The sequence below is a fragment of the Tachyglossus aculeatus genome, chromosome Y4 (assembly GCF_015852505.1).
Source record: "Tachyglossus aculeatus isolate mTacAcu1 chromosome Y4, mTacAcu1.pri, whole genome shotgun sequence".
In the NCBI taxonomy this organism is placed as follows: Eukaryota; Metazoa; Chordata; class Mammalia; order Monotremata; family Tachyglossidae; genus Tachyglossus; species Tachyglossus aculeatus.
Window position 1 is genome coordinate 4,495,830 of NC_052096.1, and position 16,817 is coordinate 4,512,646.

At 51.3% G+C, this 16,817-nt stretch overlaps 1 protein-coding gene across 1 annotated transcript; it reads right to left on the minus strand.

Annotated features, from left to right (window-relative positions):
* Positions 1–1,469: 1,469 nt before the first annotated feature.
* Positions 1,470–13,401, minus strand: SERPINE1 (serpin family E member 1). Its single transcript, XM_038768665.1, has 9 exons — positions 13,177–13,401; positions 10,569–10,858; positions 9,394–9,627; positions 7,305–7,499; positions 6,237–6,435; positions 4,411–4,511; positions 3,531–3,617; positions 2,875–2,958; positions 1,470–2,417 (listed from the first exon to the last, which is right to left on the minus strand). Exons 2-9 carry the CDS (start codon positions 10,855–10,857, stop codon positions 2,380–2,382), a joined length of 1,227 nt encoding a protein of 408 aa, XP_038624593.1. The 5' UTR covers position 10,858; positions 13,177–13,401; the 3' UTR covers positions 1,470–2,379.
* Between the last annotated feature and the right edge of the window lie 3,416 nt (positions 13,402–16,817).

The following is a 16,817-nucleotide window of genomic DNA, read 5'->3' on the forward strand; positions in this document are numbered from 1 at the left end:
AGACAGAGCCGGCTCTCATTTTGTCATTTCTCTTTTTATTTTTAAAATTCCCCTTGTCATGTACATATCAAAAGTGCGACAAGATACACAACCCTGTGTTCAATCTGTGGTAAGAAGCCAGGCCTGGTTTGGCTCTAGGTACTGGGTGGGCATAACGAAGAGGGAGAACGGGGGTCGGGAGGGGACGGTGAGGAAGGGGCAGTCTGTGGTGGGCTGACAAAGGGACATCGAGGAACAATCTCCCCGGTCACCTCTCCCACCCCTCAATCCAGATCCTTGTACTTCCCAAGCGCTTAGTACAGTGCTCTGCACACAGTAAGCGCTCAATAAATATGATTGAATGAATGAATGAATCCTTTCCCCCCAATGGGCACCGGAGTCCGTGTGGTTGGGAAGCATCAGTTTGGGGCACATTTTCCCCCCTCACGGTTGGTCACCAGGGCCTATACCCTCTCCCACCTCTCTCTGAAAGAAAAAAAAAGCTCTCAACCCCTAGGGTAGCCCCGAAAAGTGATTGGGGGTGGGTGGGAGTGGTCCACTGCCCCACAAATCTGGGAGGGAAGGGGCCATGCTTTTCCCCTATCTGAAAGAGGGAAGCGCCTTCCTCCTGGAGCTGGGGAATCCCTTTCATTCCCACAGGAAGAGAGAGTAGAGCATCACCCCCAAGCTTCCCCTTCTCCCCTCATGTGCCCAGGGATGTCCCACTGTGGTCACTGGAGAAGCAGCAGCGTGGCTCAGTGGAAAGAACTCGGGCTTTGGAGTCAGAGATCATGGGTTCAAATCCCAGCTCTGCCAATTGTCAGCTGGGTGACTTGGGGCAAGTCACTTCACTTCTCTGGGCCTCAGTTCCCCCATCTGTCAAATGGGGATGAAGACTGTGAGCCCCCCGTGGGACAGCCTGATCACCTTGTAACCTCCCCAGCGCTAAGAACAGCGCCTTGCATATAGTAAGTGCTTAATAAATGCCATCATCTGTGTGACTTTGGGCAGGTCACTTCACTTCTCTGGGCCTCAGTTCCCTCATCTGTAAAATGGGGATTAAGACCGGGAGCCCCCTGGGGGACAATCTGATTGCCTTGTAATCTCCCCAGCGCTTAGAACAGTGCTTTGCACGTAGTAAGCGCTTAATAAATGCTATCATTATTATTATTATTATCGTCATCATCATCACTGAGGAGGGCAGGGAAGGGAGAAGGGTGTGGTGTCCTTGCAGCCACAAGGTGGCGCTGCTGCTCTCTCTGTCTCTGTCTCTCTCTGTGTCTCTGTGTCTCTCTCTGTGTCTCTGTCTCTCTCTGTCTCTGTCTCTCTCTTTGTCTGTCTCTCTCTCTCACCTCCATTTAGGTCCCTTAGTTCAGCAGTTTCCACCAGGATAATTGGGGAAAAATATCGAAAAGCTTCCGGATTCCAGTTATGACCCCTAGTACACAAACACGACCTAAGTGCAAAGTACGACGCTGATGTAGTTTATATATACATATATAATCTTTATCTATATATTAATCTCATTTACATTCCTTTCTGTCTCAGGCACACGAGGGCAGGGGTAGAGGTAACGTTCACGCGTACAGCCGGGGCCTCTTTCTGCCAATCGGGAAGTTGGGGAGAAAATCCCGGCACATCCGCTTATCCGGACATTCTCCGGCTCCGCCTGGAAGTTAAGGGGCAAGGGGGGAGCCAGGTATTCGCTTTCTTGGTAAACAGGTCCACTCTAGTCCAGTCATCTCGGCTACCGGGTGGTAGGAGAGGGTGCTTCGTACAGGGCCCTGCACACAGTAAGCGCTCAATAAATACGATTGACTGAATGAATGAATGAAGAAACCAGGTGAGGGGTGGATGTATCTTCATAAGAAGTCTCAGAATCCTGCCTCCTCGTTCCCGGGAGACTGGAAATCCTGCCTTCGTTCCAGGGTGCTCACCTCTACCCACCCTTTCCCCCGACTCCCCCGACCTCAGGACAGAGGGACGACAGTGTCCTCAGTGGGCCAGGGAAGTGGACACAACAGCCGTCATGGCCACCGCCTCCGTTTCCACCCATCTTCCCGGGCTTTTCTTCTTCCCCCTTCCAGGAGGGCCTCAGTCAACCTCCAAAGAGTTCTTAGGTTGCCAAGTGATCCGGGCGTCCGGAAGAATGCGGTTAGGGAATCGGGTTCAAGGACCCTGTCCCCAGCCCTGGACTTCTCCGCGCTGGAGAAGGAAATAGAGCGGAGGCCTTGGTTACGCCTTCTCGGCGGGGAGGGTGAGCCAAGGTTTCTGAGTCAGTGAACAGGTGATTTTTCAAAAGGCAGAAGGCCGATCTTCGTGTGAGGAAAAAGCAATGGCCAGTGGATCCTATCTTGTGTGGTTCCTCTTATTAGTGGCTGTCCGGCTGATGGGTGATTGTCAGGGCTCCATCACTTGTCCCATGAAGAGAATGGTTCCTGGAGGGGAAAAGCGGGGAGGGGTGTCACTCAGGAGGGGTGGAAATCTCCTTCGGAGACCTCAGTGAACTGGAGAAGCAGCGTGGCCCAGGCAATCCTGGCTCTGTCAATTGCTTGCTGTGTGACCTTGGGCAAATCACTTCACTTCTCTGGGCCTCAGTTTCCTCAACTGTAAATTGGGGATTCAGTCCTCCTCCCTCCTAATTAGGCTGGGAGCCCCACATGGCACAGGGACTGTGTCTGACCTGATAGACTTCAATGTACCCCAGCGTTTGGAACAGTGTTTAACACATAGTAAGCATTTAACAAACATCATAAAAAACAAAAAACAAACTGGGAGGGATTCCCTTGTCTGACCTCAGGCAAGGTGAGGCCTCAGAGCATCCTGTGGGGGTGGGGGGAGGGGGGCCGGGACATCGTAATCCCCTGGAGGTTTTGGAATTCTGTGACCCCTCACCTGTGGGATTGTGCCGCACCAGGAAGAGGAAAGGCCGGTCCATGATGACTTCCAGGGGAGCCATTCGGGCGGAGACGCTGATCGCTGGAAAAAAATAAGACGGGACTCTTAGAAGTCCTGCAGGCCCTCCTCACCAAAGGAGCTGGGGGAGGACCTGCCACGTTCCAGACGGGGAAGGAGTTGGTGAGGCCCAATGCCAGGGTAGGGACATAAAGTCTGGGAAAACGGACCACCCCCAGAGGAGGAGCTTTTCTCAAAGAAACACTTAATCAGAGCTCCTTGAGGGCAGCAGGGATCATGTTTACCAACTCTATCGTCCTCTCCCAAGTGGTTAGTATAGTGCTTTGCGGAGGAAGTGCTCAATAAATAGTACTGATGAAGGAATGGGCTCCTCTTCGCCTCCCCGCTCCCTCTGCCGCATCTCCAGCTGAGGCAGGGGAGGGGGATCTGATCACGTACTCTGCTCCAAGGCAGCCCCTGGATCTTGGTTATAATTGGGGGAAAGGGACCCCTCCTCCTCCTCCTCCTCTTCCTCCTCCTCCTCCTCCTCTTCCTCCTCCTCTTCCTCCTCCTCCCCCTCCTCCTCCTCCTCCTCCTCCTCCATCTTCTCCGATCAGGGCCCTCCCCCGACAGCTAGGGTCTGCTTCCTCACGTACCTGTGGCGGCGGAAGCCACCGTGCCACTCTCGTTCACCTCAATCTTGACTTTCTGCAGGGCCCGAGACACGTACAGGGCCTCTTGGTCTGAAGGAGAAGCCACACTCTGTCAGTCAGCCACATTTCTCGGAGAGAAAGTTGCTTTTCTCTGGCCCCTCCCCACCCGGACTGTTTTTGACTCACCCGTTTAGGGGAAATAGAGAGACAGAGAGGTAGAGGGTGAGACAGAGATAGAGAGATGCAGAGAGACAGAGAAAGTGAGACAGAGAGAGGTCAGTCAGCCACATTTCTCAGAGAGAAGTCACCGATCTCTTCCCCTTCCCACCCACACTGTTTTTGACTCTCCAGTTTAGGGAAGGGAGAGAGAGAGAGACAGAGGCTAGAGAGGGGGTGAGGCAGAGATGGAGAGAGAAAGAGAGTCACAGAGAGAGACAGAGAGGGAGAGGCAGAGATAGAGAGAGACACAGAGCGAGAGAGAGGGTGAGAAAGAGGGAGACAGAGAGAGGTCAGTCAGCCACATTTCTCAGAGAGAAGTCGCCGATCTCTTCCCCTTCCCACCCAAACTGTTTTTGACTCTCCAGTTTAAGGGCGGGAGAGAGAGAGAGACAGAGAGGTAGAGGGTGAGGCAGAGACAGAAAGAAAAAGAGAGATACAGAGAGAGAAAGCAAGAAAGAGGGAGACATAGAGAGTCAGTCAGCCACATTTCTCAGCAAGAATTTGCCTTTCTCTTCCCCTTCCTGCCTGGACTGCTTTTGACTCCAGGTCAGGGGAGAAATGGAGAGATAGAAGGTGAGACATAGATGAGGGAGAAATAAGGAGAGGGGAAAAAAGAGAGAGACAGAGAGAGAGAGAGAGGGAAAGGGAGCCATTGAGGCCTCACCTGAGAGGCTACTGAAGTCAGCGAGGCTGGGTTTGAACATGTCCTTCATCCCCAAGCCCTCTAAGGGTCTCCTCAGGTCGGCTTCACACTCCAGGGAGAATCTGCAATGCCACAGAGACTCAGTTCCTGAACACATCTTCCCCAAGGGTTAAGCTAGGGTAGATACAAGCTCATAGGGTGGGACACAATTCATGTCTCACATAAGGCTCACAGCCTTAGTCCCCATTCTACAGATGAGGGAAACGGAGCCGAGAGAAGTGAAGTGACTGGCTCCAGGTCACACAGCGGATGGGTGGCGGAGCCAGGATTAGAGTCCTTCCGACTCCCAGTCCCGTGATGATGATGATGGTATTTATTAAGCGCTTACTATGTGCCAAGCACCGTACTCTATCCACCAGTCCACGCCGCTTCATTTCTCAAGTGGCCGAGGAACATGTCCACCAACTCTGTTCTACTGTACTCTTCCAAGCGCTTAGTATAGCGGCCTGTACACAGTAAGCGCTCGATAAATATGATTGACCGACTGACTGTGGCCTATATAATCTGGACTGCAATGCTTCCGAATAAGGACTCTGGCTAATTTCTGCTAATGGCCGACAGTGATTGAGGAGCTGGTGAGAGAATCGGGGAGGGAGGCCGGGGGTCCAGGGACAGATGGACTTCAGGCATTAATGGACCCGTCCATCCGTGGCCACTCTCGTCCCCTCGCCGAATCCACCCACCATTTTGGCCTGGAGTTCCCCTCCCCCCCAGCAAAGCTGGGGCCCAAGGTCAAATTCTTCCTCGGCAAGGATGTTTGAGAGAGAGAGAAAAAAAATCTGGTCTGCAGATTGCGCTTTCTTGAGTGAGCTGTGAAGAGGACTCAAGCCGTGAGGCTTTTTGGCTCTCCAGTTCTCTCCAGGGGAGGATTGATTATGATTGCCACGATTTAGAAAAGATGGCTCTGGAAAAAAAAAAAAACCCAGCTCCTCTCCACCCTCCCCCTCTACTCCTCTCCCCCCCAGCCCCAGAATCTTCCCCAGCCTGCTATTGGGAACGTCGGGAAGTCTGAAGGCCGGGGGCGGCTCAGGGATAGGTTTCCCTAGAGTGCTGGAGTTACCCAACAAGGGCCTCCTGCCCCCGCAGAAAGATTTCGTAAATCTCCATTATTTTGACCGGGCTCTGACGTTGGAACTGCAGTTTCGGATTGTCACTTAAGCAGAAACGGACTCACATCCCCCTCTTCCTGTCCCTCCCTGGCCCCCAGGTTTTCTTTGGAAGGACAGGGGTGAAAAACGGTCTCTTAAGAAAAGCGAAAAATCCAGAACTAGATGACGTCCCGATCCCTCTCTGAGTTTCTATCACTAAGGGTCTCAGAGGAAGAGGGGGGAATCACGAGCAGAGGCGTGGGGCTACTTTCTCCCTGCATCCTTCCCCAGATGAAGAGCAGCATGGCCTAATGGATAGGCTTGGGTTTCAGAAGGACCTGGGTTCTAGTCCTGGCTCTGCCGCTTGTCTGCTGGGTGACCTTGGGCAAGTCACTTAACTTTCCTGCACCTCAGTTCTCTCATCTGGAAAATGGGGATTGTGTGGGACATGGACTGTGTCCAACCTGATTATCCTTGTATCTATCCCTGCTCTTAGAACAGTACCTGGCGCATAGTAAGAACTTAACAAATACCATCTACAAAAAAAAAGCAACAGATGTGGGAGTGCTGATTTTTATCAGATTCAGGCCACTGGCGATTTCCCATCACCCTCCCACATGTCCTTTCTTAGTCACATTCCCAGTGCCAGGCCGGCAGTCTTGGGGGGGAGATGGCGGGCGAGGCGAGGGCGGCACTTACTTGGGCAGGATCAGAAGGCGGGTCAGCCTGGTCATGTTGCCCTTCCACTGGTCGATGAGCTGGACATCCAGGATGCTTGTGAGGGCAGAGAGGGGGACGTTCTTGTCGTAGGGAGCAGCGACGATCATGCTGAGGGAATCTCCGTGGTAGGGCATCTCCAGGATGTCGTAGATGTTCCCGTCAGAGGTGGAGAACTCGGCTGGGGGTGGAGGGGGAGACGGGGGGAGAAATCCACTGAGAAATGTCTAGCATTCGAGAAAGCAGTTTTTCTCGTAGGCCTTGGTTGGATCTCCCACCCCTGTTCCCTGTCAACAGCCTCTGACTCCATTTCAGGCACCCCCTTTCAGTGTTTATTTTTCCCCCAATGCACCCCTGTCCCGCCCTCCCCAAAGTGGCTGTCCTCTTTGGGATAATGGTCAGTCAGTCAATTATATCTGTTGAACGCTTACTATGTTCAGAGAACTGTATGAAGCGCTTGGGAGCGTGCAATACAACTTTAAACTGACACATTCCCTGCCCACAGCAAGTTTACAGTCTAGAGGGGGAGACAGGCATTAATAGAAATAAATAAATGACGGAGTTGGACGTAAGTGCTGTGGGGCTGGGAGGGGGTGAATAAAGGGAGCAAGTTGGGGCGACACAGAAGGGAGTGGGAGAAGAGGAAAGGAGGGCTTCATCAGGGAAGGCCTCTTGGAGGAGATGGGAGTTCAGTAAGGCTTTGAAGGGGGAGAGAGTGATTGTCTGTTGGATATGAGGAAGGAGGTCATTCCAGGACAGAGGCGGGATGTGGGTGAAAGGTCGGCGGCGAGAGAGACAAAAAGGAAGTACGGCGAGAAGGTTGTCATTAGAAGAGCGAAGTGTGCGGGCTGGGTTGGTATCTGAGAATCATGGGCTGACGTAGGAGGGGGAAAGGGGATTGAAGGCCTTAAAGCCGACGGTGAGGAGTTTCCGTTTGATGCGGAGGCCGATGGGCGACCGCTGGAGGTTCTCCAGCTGTAGGAGGAGGGGAAAAGTGGACTGAACTTTGCCGTGGTGAGGGAGGGTGGGCGGGCGGGTGGCCTCACTTACTGTAGTTGAACTTGCCCAACTGGGCCATCATGCGCACGGAGACGGTGCTGCCGTCGGACTTATGGAAGAGCCGGTTGTGGGTGTCCTTGGGGGGGAAGGGCAGCTTCCACTGCCCCTTGAAAGAGAGGGCGTTTACCAGCACCAGGCGAGTCAGCTGGTCCACTGCACCCTCTCCCAGGAAGTCATTGATCACGCCTGAGGGGGAAAAGGAACGGTCAGTGAGGGTACTTGCTCCTCAAGCAATCAATCAATCATATTTATTGAGTGCTTATTGTGTGCCGAGCACTGTACTGAGCCCTCGGGAGAGTATTCATGCATTCATATTTATGAAATGCTTACCATGTACAGAGCACTATACTAACCACCTATACCTCCTCAAGCAATCAATCATATTTATTGAGCACTTATTGTGTGCCGAGCACTGTACTGAGCCTTTGGGAGAGTATTCATGCATTCATATTTATGAAATGCTTACCATGTACAGAGCACTATACGAACAACCTATACCTCCTCAAGCAATCAATCAATTTATTGAGCTCTTGTAGTGTGCCGACCACTGTACTGAGCCCTCGGGAGAGTATTCATGCATTCATATTTGTGGAATGTTTACCATGTACAGAGCACTATACGAACCACCTATACCTCCTCAAGCAATCAATCAATTTATTGAGCGCTTATTGTGTGCCGACCACTGTACTGAGCCCTCGGGAGAGTATTCATGCATTCATATTTATGGAATGTTTACCATGTCAGAGCACTATACGAACCACCTAAGCACCTCCCCATCGCCCCCACTCCCTCCCTCTGCCCTCCCCCCTTCCCCTCCCCACGGCACTTGTGTATATTTATTACTCTATTTATTTTATTAATGATGTGTATATATCTATAATTTTATTTATTTTGATGGCATTGACACCTGTCTACTTGTTCTGTTTCGCTGTCTGTCTCCCCCTTCTAGACTGAGAGCCGTTGTTGGGTAGGGACTGTCTCTATATAATAATAATAATAATTATGGCATTTATTAAGCGCCTACTATGTGTAAAGCACTAATCTAAGCGCTGGGGAGGTTACAAGGTGATCAGGTTGTCCCACGGGGGCCTCACAGTCTTAATCCCCATTTTACAGATGAGATAACTGAGGCCCGGAGAAGTGAAGTGACTTGACCAAAGTCACACAGTTGACAATTGGCAGAGTCAGGATTTGAACCCATGACCTCTGTCTAACTTGTACTTCCCAAGCGCTTAGTAAAGTGCTCTGCACACAGTAAGCGCTCAATAAATATGATTGAATAAATGAATGACTCCAAAGCCCGGGCTTTTTCCACTGAGCCGCACCGCTTCTCTGATGCCGAATTCTTCTCTATATGATGCCGAATTGTACTTTCCAAACGCTTAATACAGTGCTCTGCACACAGTAAGGGCTCAATAAGTACGATTGAATGAATGAATGAAGAGAACGATAGAACAATAAACATCCACATTCCCACAACTCCTTCAACTCCTCCCTACCCTCCGTGGAAGGGATGATGGGAAGAGCCCTGCAGAAACTGAGGTGGATTTGATCGATTCCTCCCCTATCTAATAATAATAATGATAATGATAATTATGGCACTTGTTAAGCACTTCCTCTGTGCCAAGCTCTGGGGTAGATCTACAATTAATCAGGTTGGACACAGTCCCTGTCCCACATGGGGTTCACGCTCTTAATCCACCCATCCCTTAGTCTGCCTGTCAGTCGAATCTCACAGTTTCCGCTCTCTAGAGTTCCAGCAAATCCTTTAATCCGGCACGCTCTCCCGGCTCCGTTTGACCTTCACAACCGCCGGCCTCGGCCTTCTGCTGAGACCGCCATTTCGCCCTCTCTTTTCTGCCCTTTCTGATGGGTTGGGGCCTTCCGGATTTGAGTGAGATTTCACGGATCCGCGACTTGAACCCCTGTCATAGACGCTCTGTGCTGACCCTCCGCGACAGGCCCGAGGAGATGGATCCGCCCCGCGGACTGTAAAATTCAGCCTTCCCCGACCAAACCGGGCCTCGGCCGGTGTGTCTTCCCCTCCCCAGATGCACGCCTCCCCTTCCGGCTCTCTCACCTTCCGTGTGCTTCTTCACCCAGTCGTTGACGATGTAGAGGGCCCGGTCCACCTCGGAGAAATCCACTTGTTTGACCGTGGTCCGGAAAGTCCTGAAGAAGTGCGGCATGAAGCCGGGAACCAGCTCCACGTCCCTCTGGACGAAGATGGCGTCCGCCGTGCTGACCTCGTCCTTGTTCCAGGGCCCTGTGAGCTCCTTGTTGAGCCGCCAGAGATCGAGGGCCAGGCCCTTTTCTGCAAAACACACGCAGTCCATCGCTTGGTGTTTAGTGAGTGCTTACCGTGGGCAGAGCACTGTACTGAGGGCTTAGCGCTGGGCGAGAACAAGAGGTCATTAGAGTCCCCAGTTTGGCCAAGTTTCAGTTTGGTCGTGTCCCAGGCCCCGGGCGGGCTGGTATCTAACCCGGTCATTTACCTTAATCAATCAATCAATCAATTAATCGTATTTATTGAGCGCTTACTGTGTGCAGAGCACTGTACTAAGCGCTTGGGAAGTACAAGTTAAATCAATCATATTTATTGAATGCTTACTGTGAACTCTCTCTCCCTTCACAACGATCAATCAGGAAATGGATCGTATTTACTGTGCGCAGAGCGGTGGGGAGAGTGCAGTACGACAGAGTCGGTAGACATGCTTCCGCCCCACAGGGAGCTCACCATCTACAGGGGCTGTATCAGACTCTCCCCACCTTCAAAACCTCATTAAAACCCCATCTCCTCCCAGAGGTCTTAGAGAAGCAGCGTGGCTCAGTGGAAAGAGCCCGGGCTTTGGCGTCAGAGGGCGTGGGTTCAAATCCCAACTCCACCAATTGTCAGCTTTGTGACTTTGGGCAAGTCACCGCTTCTCCGGGCCTCAGTTCCCTCATCTGTAAAGTGGGGATTAAGACTGTGAGCCCCCCGTGGGACAACATGATCACCTTGTATCCCCCCAGTGCTTAGAACAGTGCTTTGCACATAGTAAGAGCTTAACAAATACCATCATTGTTATTATTCCCCAGCTAAGCCCTCATCTCTCTCCCTTCTGCATTACCCTCTGGACTTGAACCTGAACCTTTTAAGCATTCTTCCACCATCAGCCCCACAGCATTTCGTGGCTTAGCGGAAAGAGCCTGGGCTTGGGACTCAGGATCCTTGGGATCCTCCTCGTCCCGAGTCCCTCCCCTCCTCCATCCCACCCTGGCCTCGCCACCTCTTACCTTCCAGGCTGTAGCCCATGGCATCCTCGAGCTGCCTCCGTGTACGCCCCGCGGCCGTCAGCTGGAGCATGCCGAGCGCCGAGGACACGCCGTAGGGCGAGAAGACCACGTTGCGGTCCCCCGACCCCCGGACCACCTCCCGGTACACCTTCACCCCAAAGTCCGTGGCCAGGCGGGACACCCGGGAGGGGCTGCCGTGGGACCAGGCTTCCGATCCCCAGGACAGGAGGCCCAGGACCAGGCAGGCGACCGCTGCCCACAGCTGCATCCTGAAAGAGCCGGAGGGGGTGGTAGGGGAGAGATGGATCAGTCGATCAATCAACCAATCAATCAATCGTATTCATTAGAATAAGAATAATAAGAGTGGTATTTGGTAAGCACTTACTACGTGTCAAGCACTGTTCGAAGTGCTGGGGTAGATGATAATAATAATAATGGTATTTATTAAGCTCTAAGTACTAAACACCGGGATGAATACAAGCAAATTGGGTTGGACACAGTCCCTGTCCCACATGGGGCTCGCAGTCTTCATCCCCATTTTATAGATGAGGAAACTGAGGCATGAAGAAGTGAAGTGACTTGCCCAGCAGATAAGTGGCAGAGCCAGGATTAGAACCCCGGTCCTTTTGACTCTTAGGCTCATGTTCTATCCACTAGGCTATGCTGCTTCCCAGCATGGAAAGTATTATTCCCACAATAATACTTGTGGTACTTTCATCCTTTCAATCGTATTTACTTATTAGGAACTTACTAGGTGCCAAGCTCTGTACTAACCACTGGGGTGGAGACAGGATAATCGGATCGGACACAGTCCCTGTCCCATGTGGGGCTCAGTCTTCATCCCCATTTTACAGATGAGGGAACCGAGGCCCAGAGAAGTGAAGTGGCTTCCCCAAAGTCACCTAACAGACAAGTGGCAGAGCTGGGATGAGAACCCAGATCCTTCTGAGTCCCAGATCCAGGCACTATCCAGTAGACCACAATGCTTCCCTTCTTGAGTGCTTATAGTGTGCAGAGCACTGGACTAAACTCTTGGGAAGAGAAGCAGCATGGCTTAGTGGAAAGAGCCCGGGCTTGGGACTCAGAGGTCATGGCTTCTCATCCCGGCTCCGCCACTTGTCAGCTGGGTGACTTTGGGCAAGTCACTTCACTTCTCTGAGCCTCAGTTCCCTCATCCGTAAAATGGGGATGAAGATTGTGAGCCCCACGTGGGACGACTTGATAACCTTGTATCTACCCCAGTTTAGAACAGTGCGTGGCACATAGTAAGCACCTAACAAATACCCTCACCATTATTATTATTATTATTATTGGGAGAGTCCAATACAACAGAATGAGTGGGCAGGCTCCCTGCCCTACCACGAGCTGACAGCCTAGAAGTGAGGGCCCAGCATCCGTGAGCGTGGGAAACGGAGACGGATAATGGTGGGTTCCATTTGCCAAGAGTTTGGGAGACTGGGAGCTCACCTTCTCCCTGCTCTCTTTCTCTCTCTCTCTGTCTCTCTGTCTCTCTGTTTCTCTTTGTCCATCCATCCATCTTTTAGACTGTGAGCCCACTGTTGGGTAGGGACTGTCTCTATATGTTGCCAATTTGTACTTCCCAAGCACTTAGTACAGTGCTCTGCACATAGTAAGCGCTCAATAAATACGATTGATGATGATGATCCATCCGTCTGTCTGTCCCCTAATGCTCCTTGTCCCCTCTCAATAGGGGGCCTGGCCCAGTCATTCTCCACGAGAAGCAGCACGGCCTAATGGCTAGAGCCCAGGCCTGGGCGTCAGAAGGACCTGGCTTCTAATCCCTGTTCCTCCATCCTATGCTGTGTGACCTCGGGCAAGTCACGTCACTTCTCTGGGCCTCAGTTCCCTCATATGTCAAGTGGGGATTAAGGCGGGGAGCCCTATGTGGGACGGGGACTGTGTCCAACCCGATTTGCTTGTAGCCACCCCTATGCTTAGCACAGTGGCTGGCACAGAGTAAGCGCTTAATAAATACCATCATTATTATTATTGCTATTCCATCCCTTCCTGACCCCAACCTAGGAAGAAGGCCTGAAGATCTTCAGGGGCGGAAACGAAGGAAAGGGTGAGAAGCCACGTGGCTTAGTGGAAACGGCACGGGCTTGGGAGTCAGAGGTCGTGGGTTCTATTCCCGGTTCCTCCACTTAGCAGCTGAATGACTTTGGACAAGTCACTTAACTTCTCTGTGCCTCAGTTACCTCATCTATCAAATGGGGATTAAGACTGTGAGCCCCATGGGGGACAACCTGATTGCCTTGTTTCTACCCCAGTGCTTAGAACAGTGCTTGGCACATAGTAAGCGCTTAAAAAATACCATAATAATAATTATTATTATTAAGTGACCTCAGAGGGAGAAACTGATGTCTGAAGGGAGGAAGCGTGGGACAGAACTAGTGTGGTCCGACTCTCTCTCCTGAGCTCTGGCCACCGTCCCGCCGAAAGAGCTGCGGCCCATTTCATCGCCCGTCCTGACCTTCAGATATGTAAGGGGAGAAGGCCTAAGTGGGAGGGGGTGGAGGGGATGGGGGTCCGTCTGGAGCAGGGGAGAGGAGAAGAGAGAGCGTACCTCTTCTCTGGAAGTCCTGGCCGGTGCCTGGGATCTCTGGTTTTTGGGGGGCGGCTGTGTCTGCGGTGGCGGCGGCCTCTCTGGGGTCTGGGTCTCCGGACGGCAGGGGTGGCAGGACCCTTCTGGACTCCAGCTGTTAACCCAGTGGCCCGAGGCTGCTGTTCTGGGAGCTGCTGACTCCCCTCTTTATACCCACCCTGCTCACTCCACCCTCGCCACAGGGCAGGAAATATTCGATGAAATCATCCCAGACCTTCCCCACCCACTTTTTGGCCTGGAAATACTTCAGTACAAAATGTCTGGCTCCTCCAGCTGGCCCCTCCGCCCCCCCCCCCCCCCCCCACCACAAGCCCTTCCCGTTCTGGCACCGTCCCAGACTTGGCCGGAACGCGTGCTGGTGTGCGTGACTCTGCAAGCGCGCGTGTGTGTGAGTGTGGTTGCGTGGACATATGTGTCGACTACACGGGACAGGGGGTGGGCCGTGAGTAGTGGGGAGGCAGAGTGGTGATTTTCGGCCCCATGACTTGGAGGGCTGGACCCTCGGGCTTACCGGCCCTGCTTCTCCGCGAGGATCCGACTAACTCCCGGGGAGGCTGAGAAGGTCTAAGGGTTTCTCAGTGGGGGTCAGTAGGACCACCAGATTTGGACTCTGTTCCAAAAATATCCCCTGCATCCCTTTTGCTCCCCTATCCCCCAGATAATAATAATAATAATGGCATTTATTAAGTGCTTACTACATGCAAAGCACTGTTCTAATCTCTGGGGAGGTTACAAGGTGATCAGGTGGTCCCCCGTGGGGCTCACAGTCTTAATCCCCATTTTACAGATGAGGTAACTGAGGCACAGAGAAGTTCATGCATTCATTCATTCAATCGTATTTATTGAGCGCTTACTGTATGCAGAGCACTGGACTAAGCGCTTGGGAAGTACAAGTTGGCAACATATAGAGACGGTCCCTACCCAACAGTGGGCTCACAGTCTAGAAGGGGGAGAAGCTAAGTGACTTGCCCAAAGTTACACAGATCCCACCCACTTCTTGCCCCCCACCATCCAAAGTGAAAAATCAACATCAATGAGTGAGTGAGGGTGGGGGGGAAGAGAGAATCGATCACCAGTGGCTATTTATTGAGCGCCTACTGCATGCAGTGCACCGGACTAAATGCTTGCGAGAGTCCAGTTTCACAGAGTTGGTAGATACGTTCCCTGCCCTCAGCGAGGCCATCATAGGGAAGCAGCGTGGCTTAGTGGAAAGTGCATGAGTTTGGGAGTCAAAGGTTGTGGGTTCTAATCTTGGCTCCGCCACTTTTCAGCTGTGTGACTTTGGGCAAGTCACTTCACTTCTCTGTGCCTCAGTTACCTCATCTGTAAAATGGGGATTAAGACCGTGAGCAACAACCTGATTACCTCGTATCTACCCCAGTGCTTAGAACAGTGCTTGGCCCATAGTAAGCACTTAACAAATACCATCATCATCATTATTATTATTATCATCATCATCAGTGATATTTATTGAGCGCCTATTGCATGCAGTGCACTAGACTAAATACTTGGGAGAGTCCAGTTTCACAGAGTTGGGGGACATGTTCCTTGCCCACAATGAGGTTACAGTCTAGAGAGTGGGTCGTCATCATCATCAGTGTTATTTATTGAGCATCTACTGCGTGTAGCGCATTGTACTAAACACTTGAGAGAGTAATAATAATGATGATGATGGTATTTATTAAGTGCTTACTATGTACAAAGCATTCATTCATTCATTCATTCAATCGTATGTATTGAGCACTTACTGTGTGCAGAGCACTGTACTAAGCGCTTGGGAAGTACAAGTTGGCAACATATAGAGACGGTCCCTACCCAACAGTGGGCTCACAGTCTAGAAGGGGGAGACAGAGAACGAAACAAAACATATTAACAAAATGAAATAAATAGAATATGTACAAGTAAAATAAATAAATAAATAGAGTATTAAATACTGTTAAGCGCTGGGGAGGTTACAAGGTGATCTGGTTGTCCCACTGGGGGCTCACAGTTTTAACCCCCATTTTACAGATGAGGTAACTCAGGCACAGAGAAGTTAACTGACTTGCCCAAAGTCACACAGCTGACAGTTGATGGAGCAGGGATTTGAACCCATGACCTCTGACTCCATCTGTGCTCTTTCCACTGAGCCACACTGCTTCACTACAGTTCCACAGAGTTGGGAGACGTGTTCCCTGCCCACAAGGAGTTTTCAGTCTGGGGGGTGAAGATGCCCTGGATTAGGCTCCGCTCAGGGTCAGGGGGCAAGAGAGAATCGGTTCCCCTCATTTTATTTCCCTTTGATGGCTCCTCTCGCTCCTCTGGTCCTACAGCGGCCCCGGTCCCCCAGGCCAAACAGGCTGGAAAAGAGGAACTCCTGGGGCTCCGGGCCCGGCGACTTTTTTCCTGGTCAAGTTCTAGTTGAAAAACTTGGACGAACATTGGGAAATGTTAAATGTTAAGCGCTTAGTACAGTGCTCTGCACATAGTAAGCGCTCAATAAATACGATTGATGATGATGAAATCTCCAGGGGAAAGCAGCTAGGAGCGTCTAGCGGTAATCAGAATGCACATAGATTTGTACATATCAATCAATCGATCGTATCGACCGTGTATTGTCCTCTCCCAGGTGTTTAGCACAGTGCTCTGCTCACAGTAAGTGCTCAATAAATACGATTGAATGAATGAATGAATGTGCAGAGCACTGTCTGAGCTCTTGAGAGAGGAGAGTAGAACAATATACAAGAGACGTTTCCTGCCTCTAATGAGCTTGCAGTCTAACGGGGACATGGGCATACGAGAAGCAGTGTGGCCCAGTGGCTAGACCCCAGTCCCGGGAGTCAGAAGGACCTGGGTTCTAATCCCCTTTCTGCCACTTGTCTGCCGGGTGACCTCTGGCAAGTCACTTCACTTCTTTGGGCCTCAGTTACTTGTTTATTGTTACATTGTACTCTCCAAAGCGCTTAGTATAGTGCTCTGCACACAGTAAGCGCTCAATAGATACAATGGAATTAATTCAATCATATTTATTGAGTGCTTACTATGTGAAGAGCACTGTACTAAGCGCTTGAAGAGAGAACAGGGAGATGGATCTGTAATGGAATGACTGATTAAAAGAATGAATGAATCATCTGTAAAGTGGGGATGAAGACTGTGAGCCCCATGTGGGACAGGGACCGTGTCCAATCCGATTACCTCGTGTCTTACCCCAGTGCTTAGAACAGTGCTTGGCACATAGTAAGCGCTTAACAAATGCCATTATTATTGTCAGACGTGCATAGGCATCCGAATTTGGATACTTGGGGTTTTCTCCCCTTGGGCAGGGAACGTGTCCACCACCTCTGTTACATCATACTCTCCCAAGCGCTTAGTACAATGCTCCGCATACAGTCAGCGCTCAATAAATACGATTGACTTGATGAAAATCCATCCCGCATCTTTCTTCCTTTTGTCACTGTCAGAAATATCTATCTGTCAATCAATCAGTAGTGTTTATTGAGTGCTTACTACCATACAGAACACTGCAGTAAGCGCTTGGGAGAGTCCAACAGAATTTGTTAAGCGCTTACTATGTGCCAGGCGCTGTTCTACGCAATGGGGAGATATAAGATAATCAGGTTGGA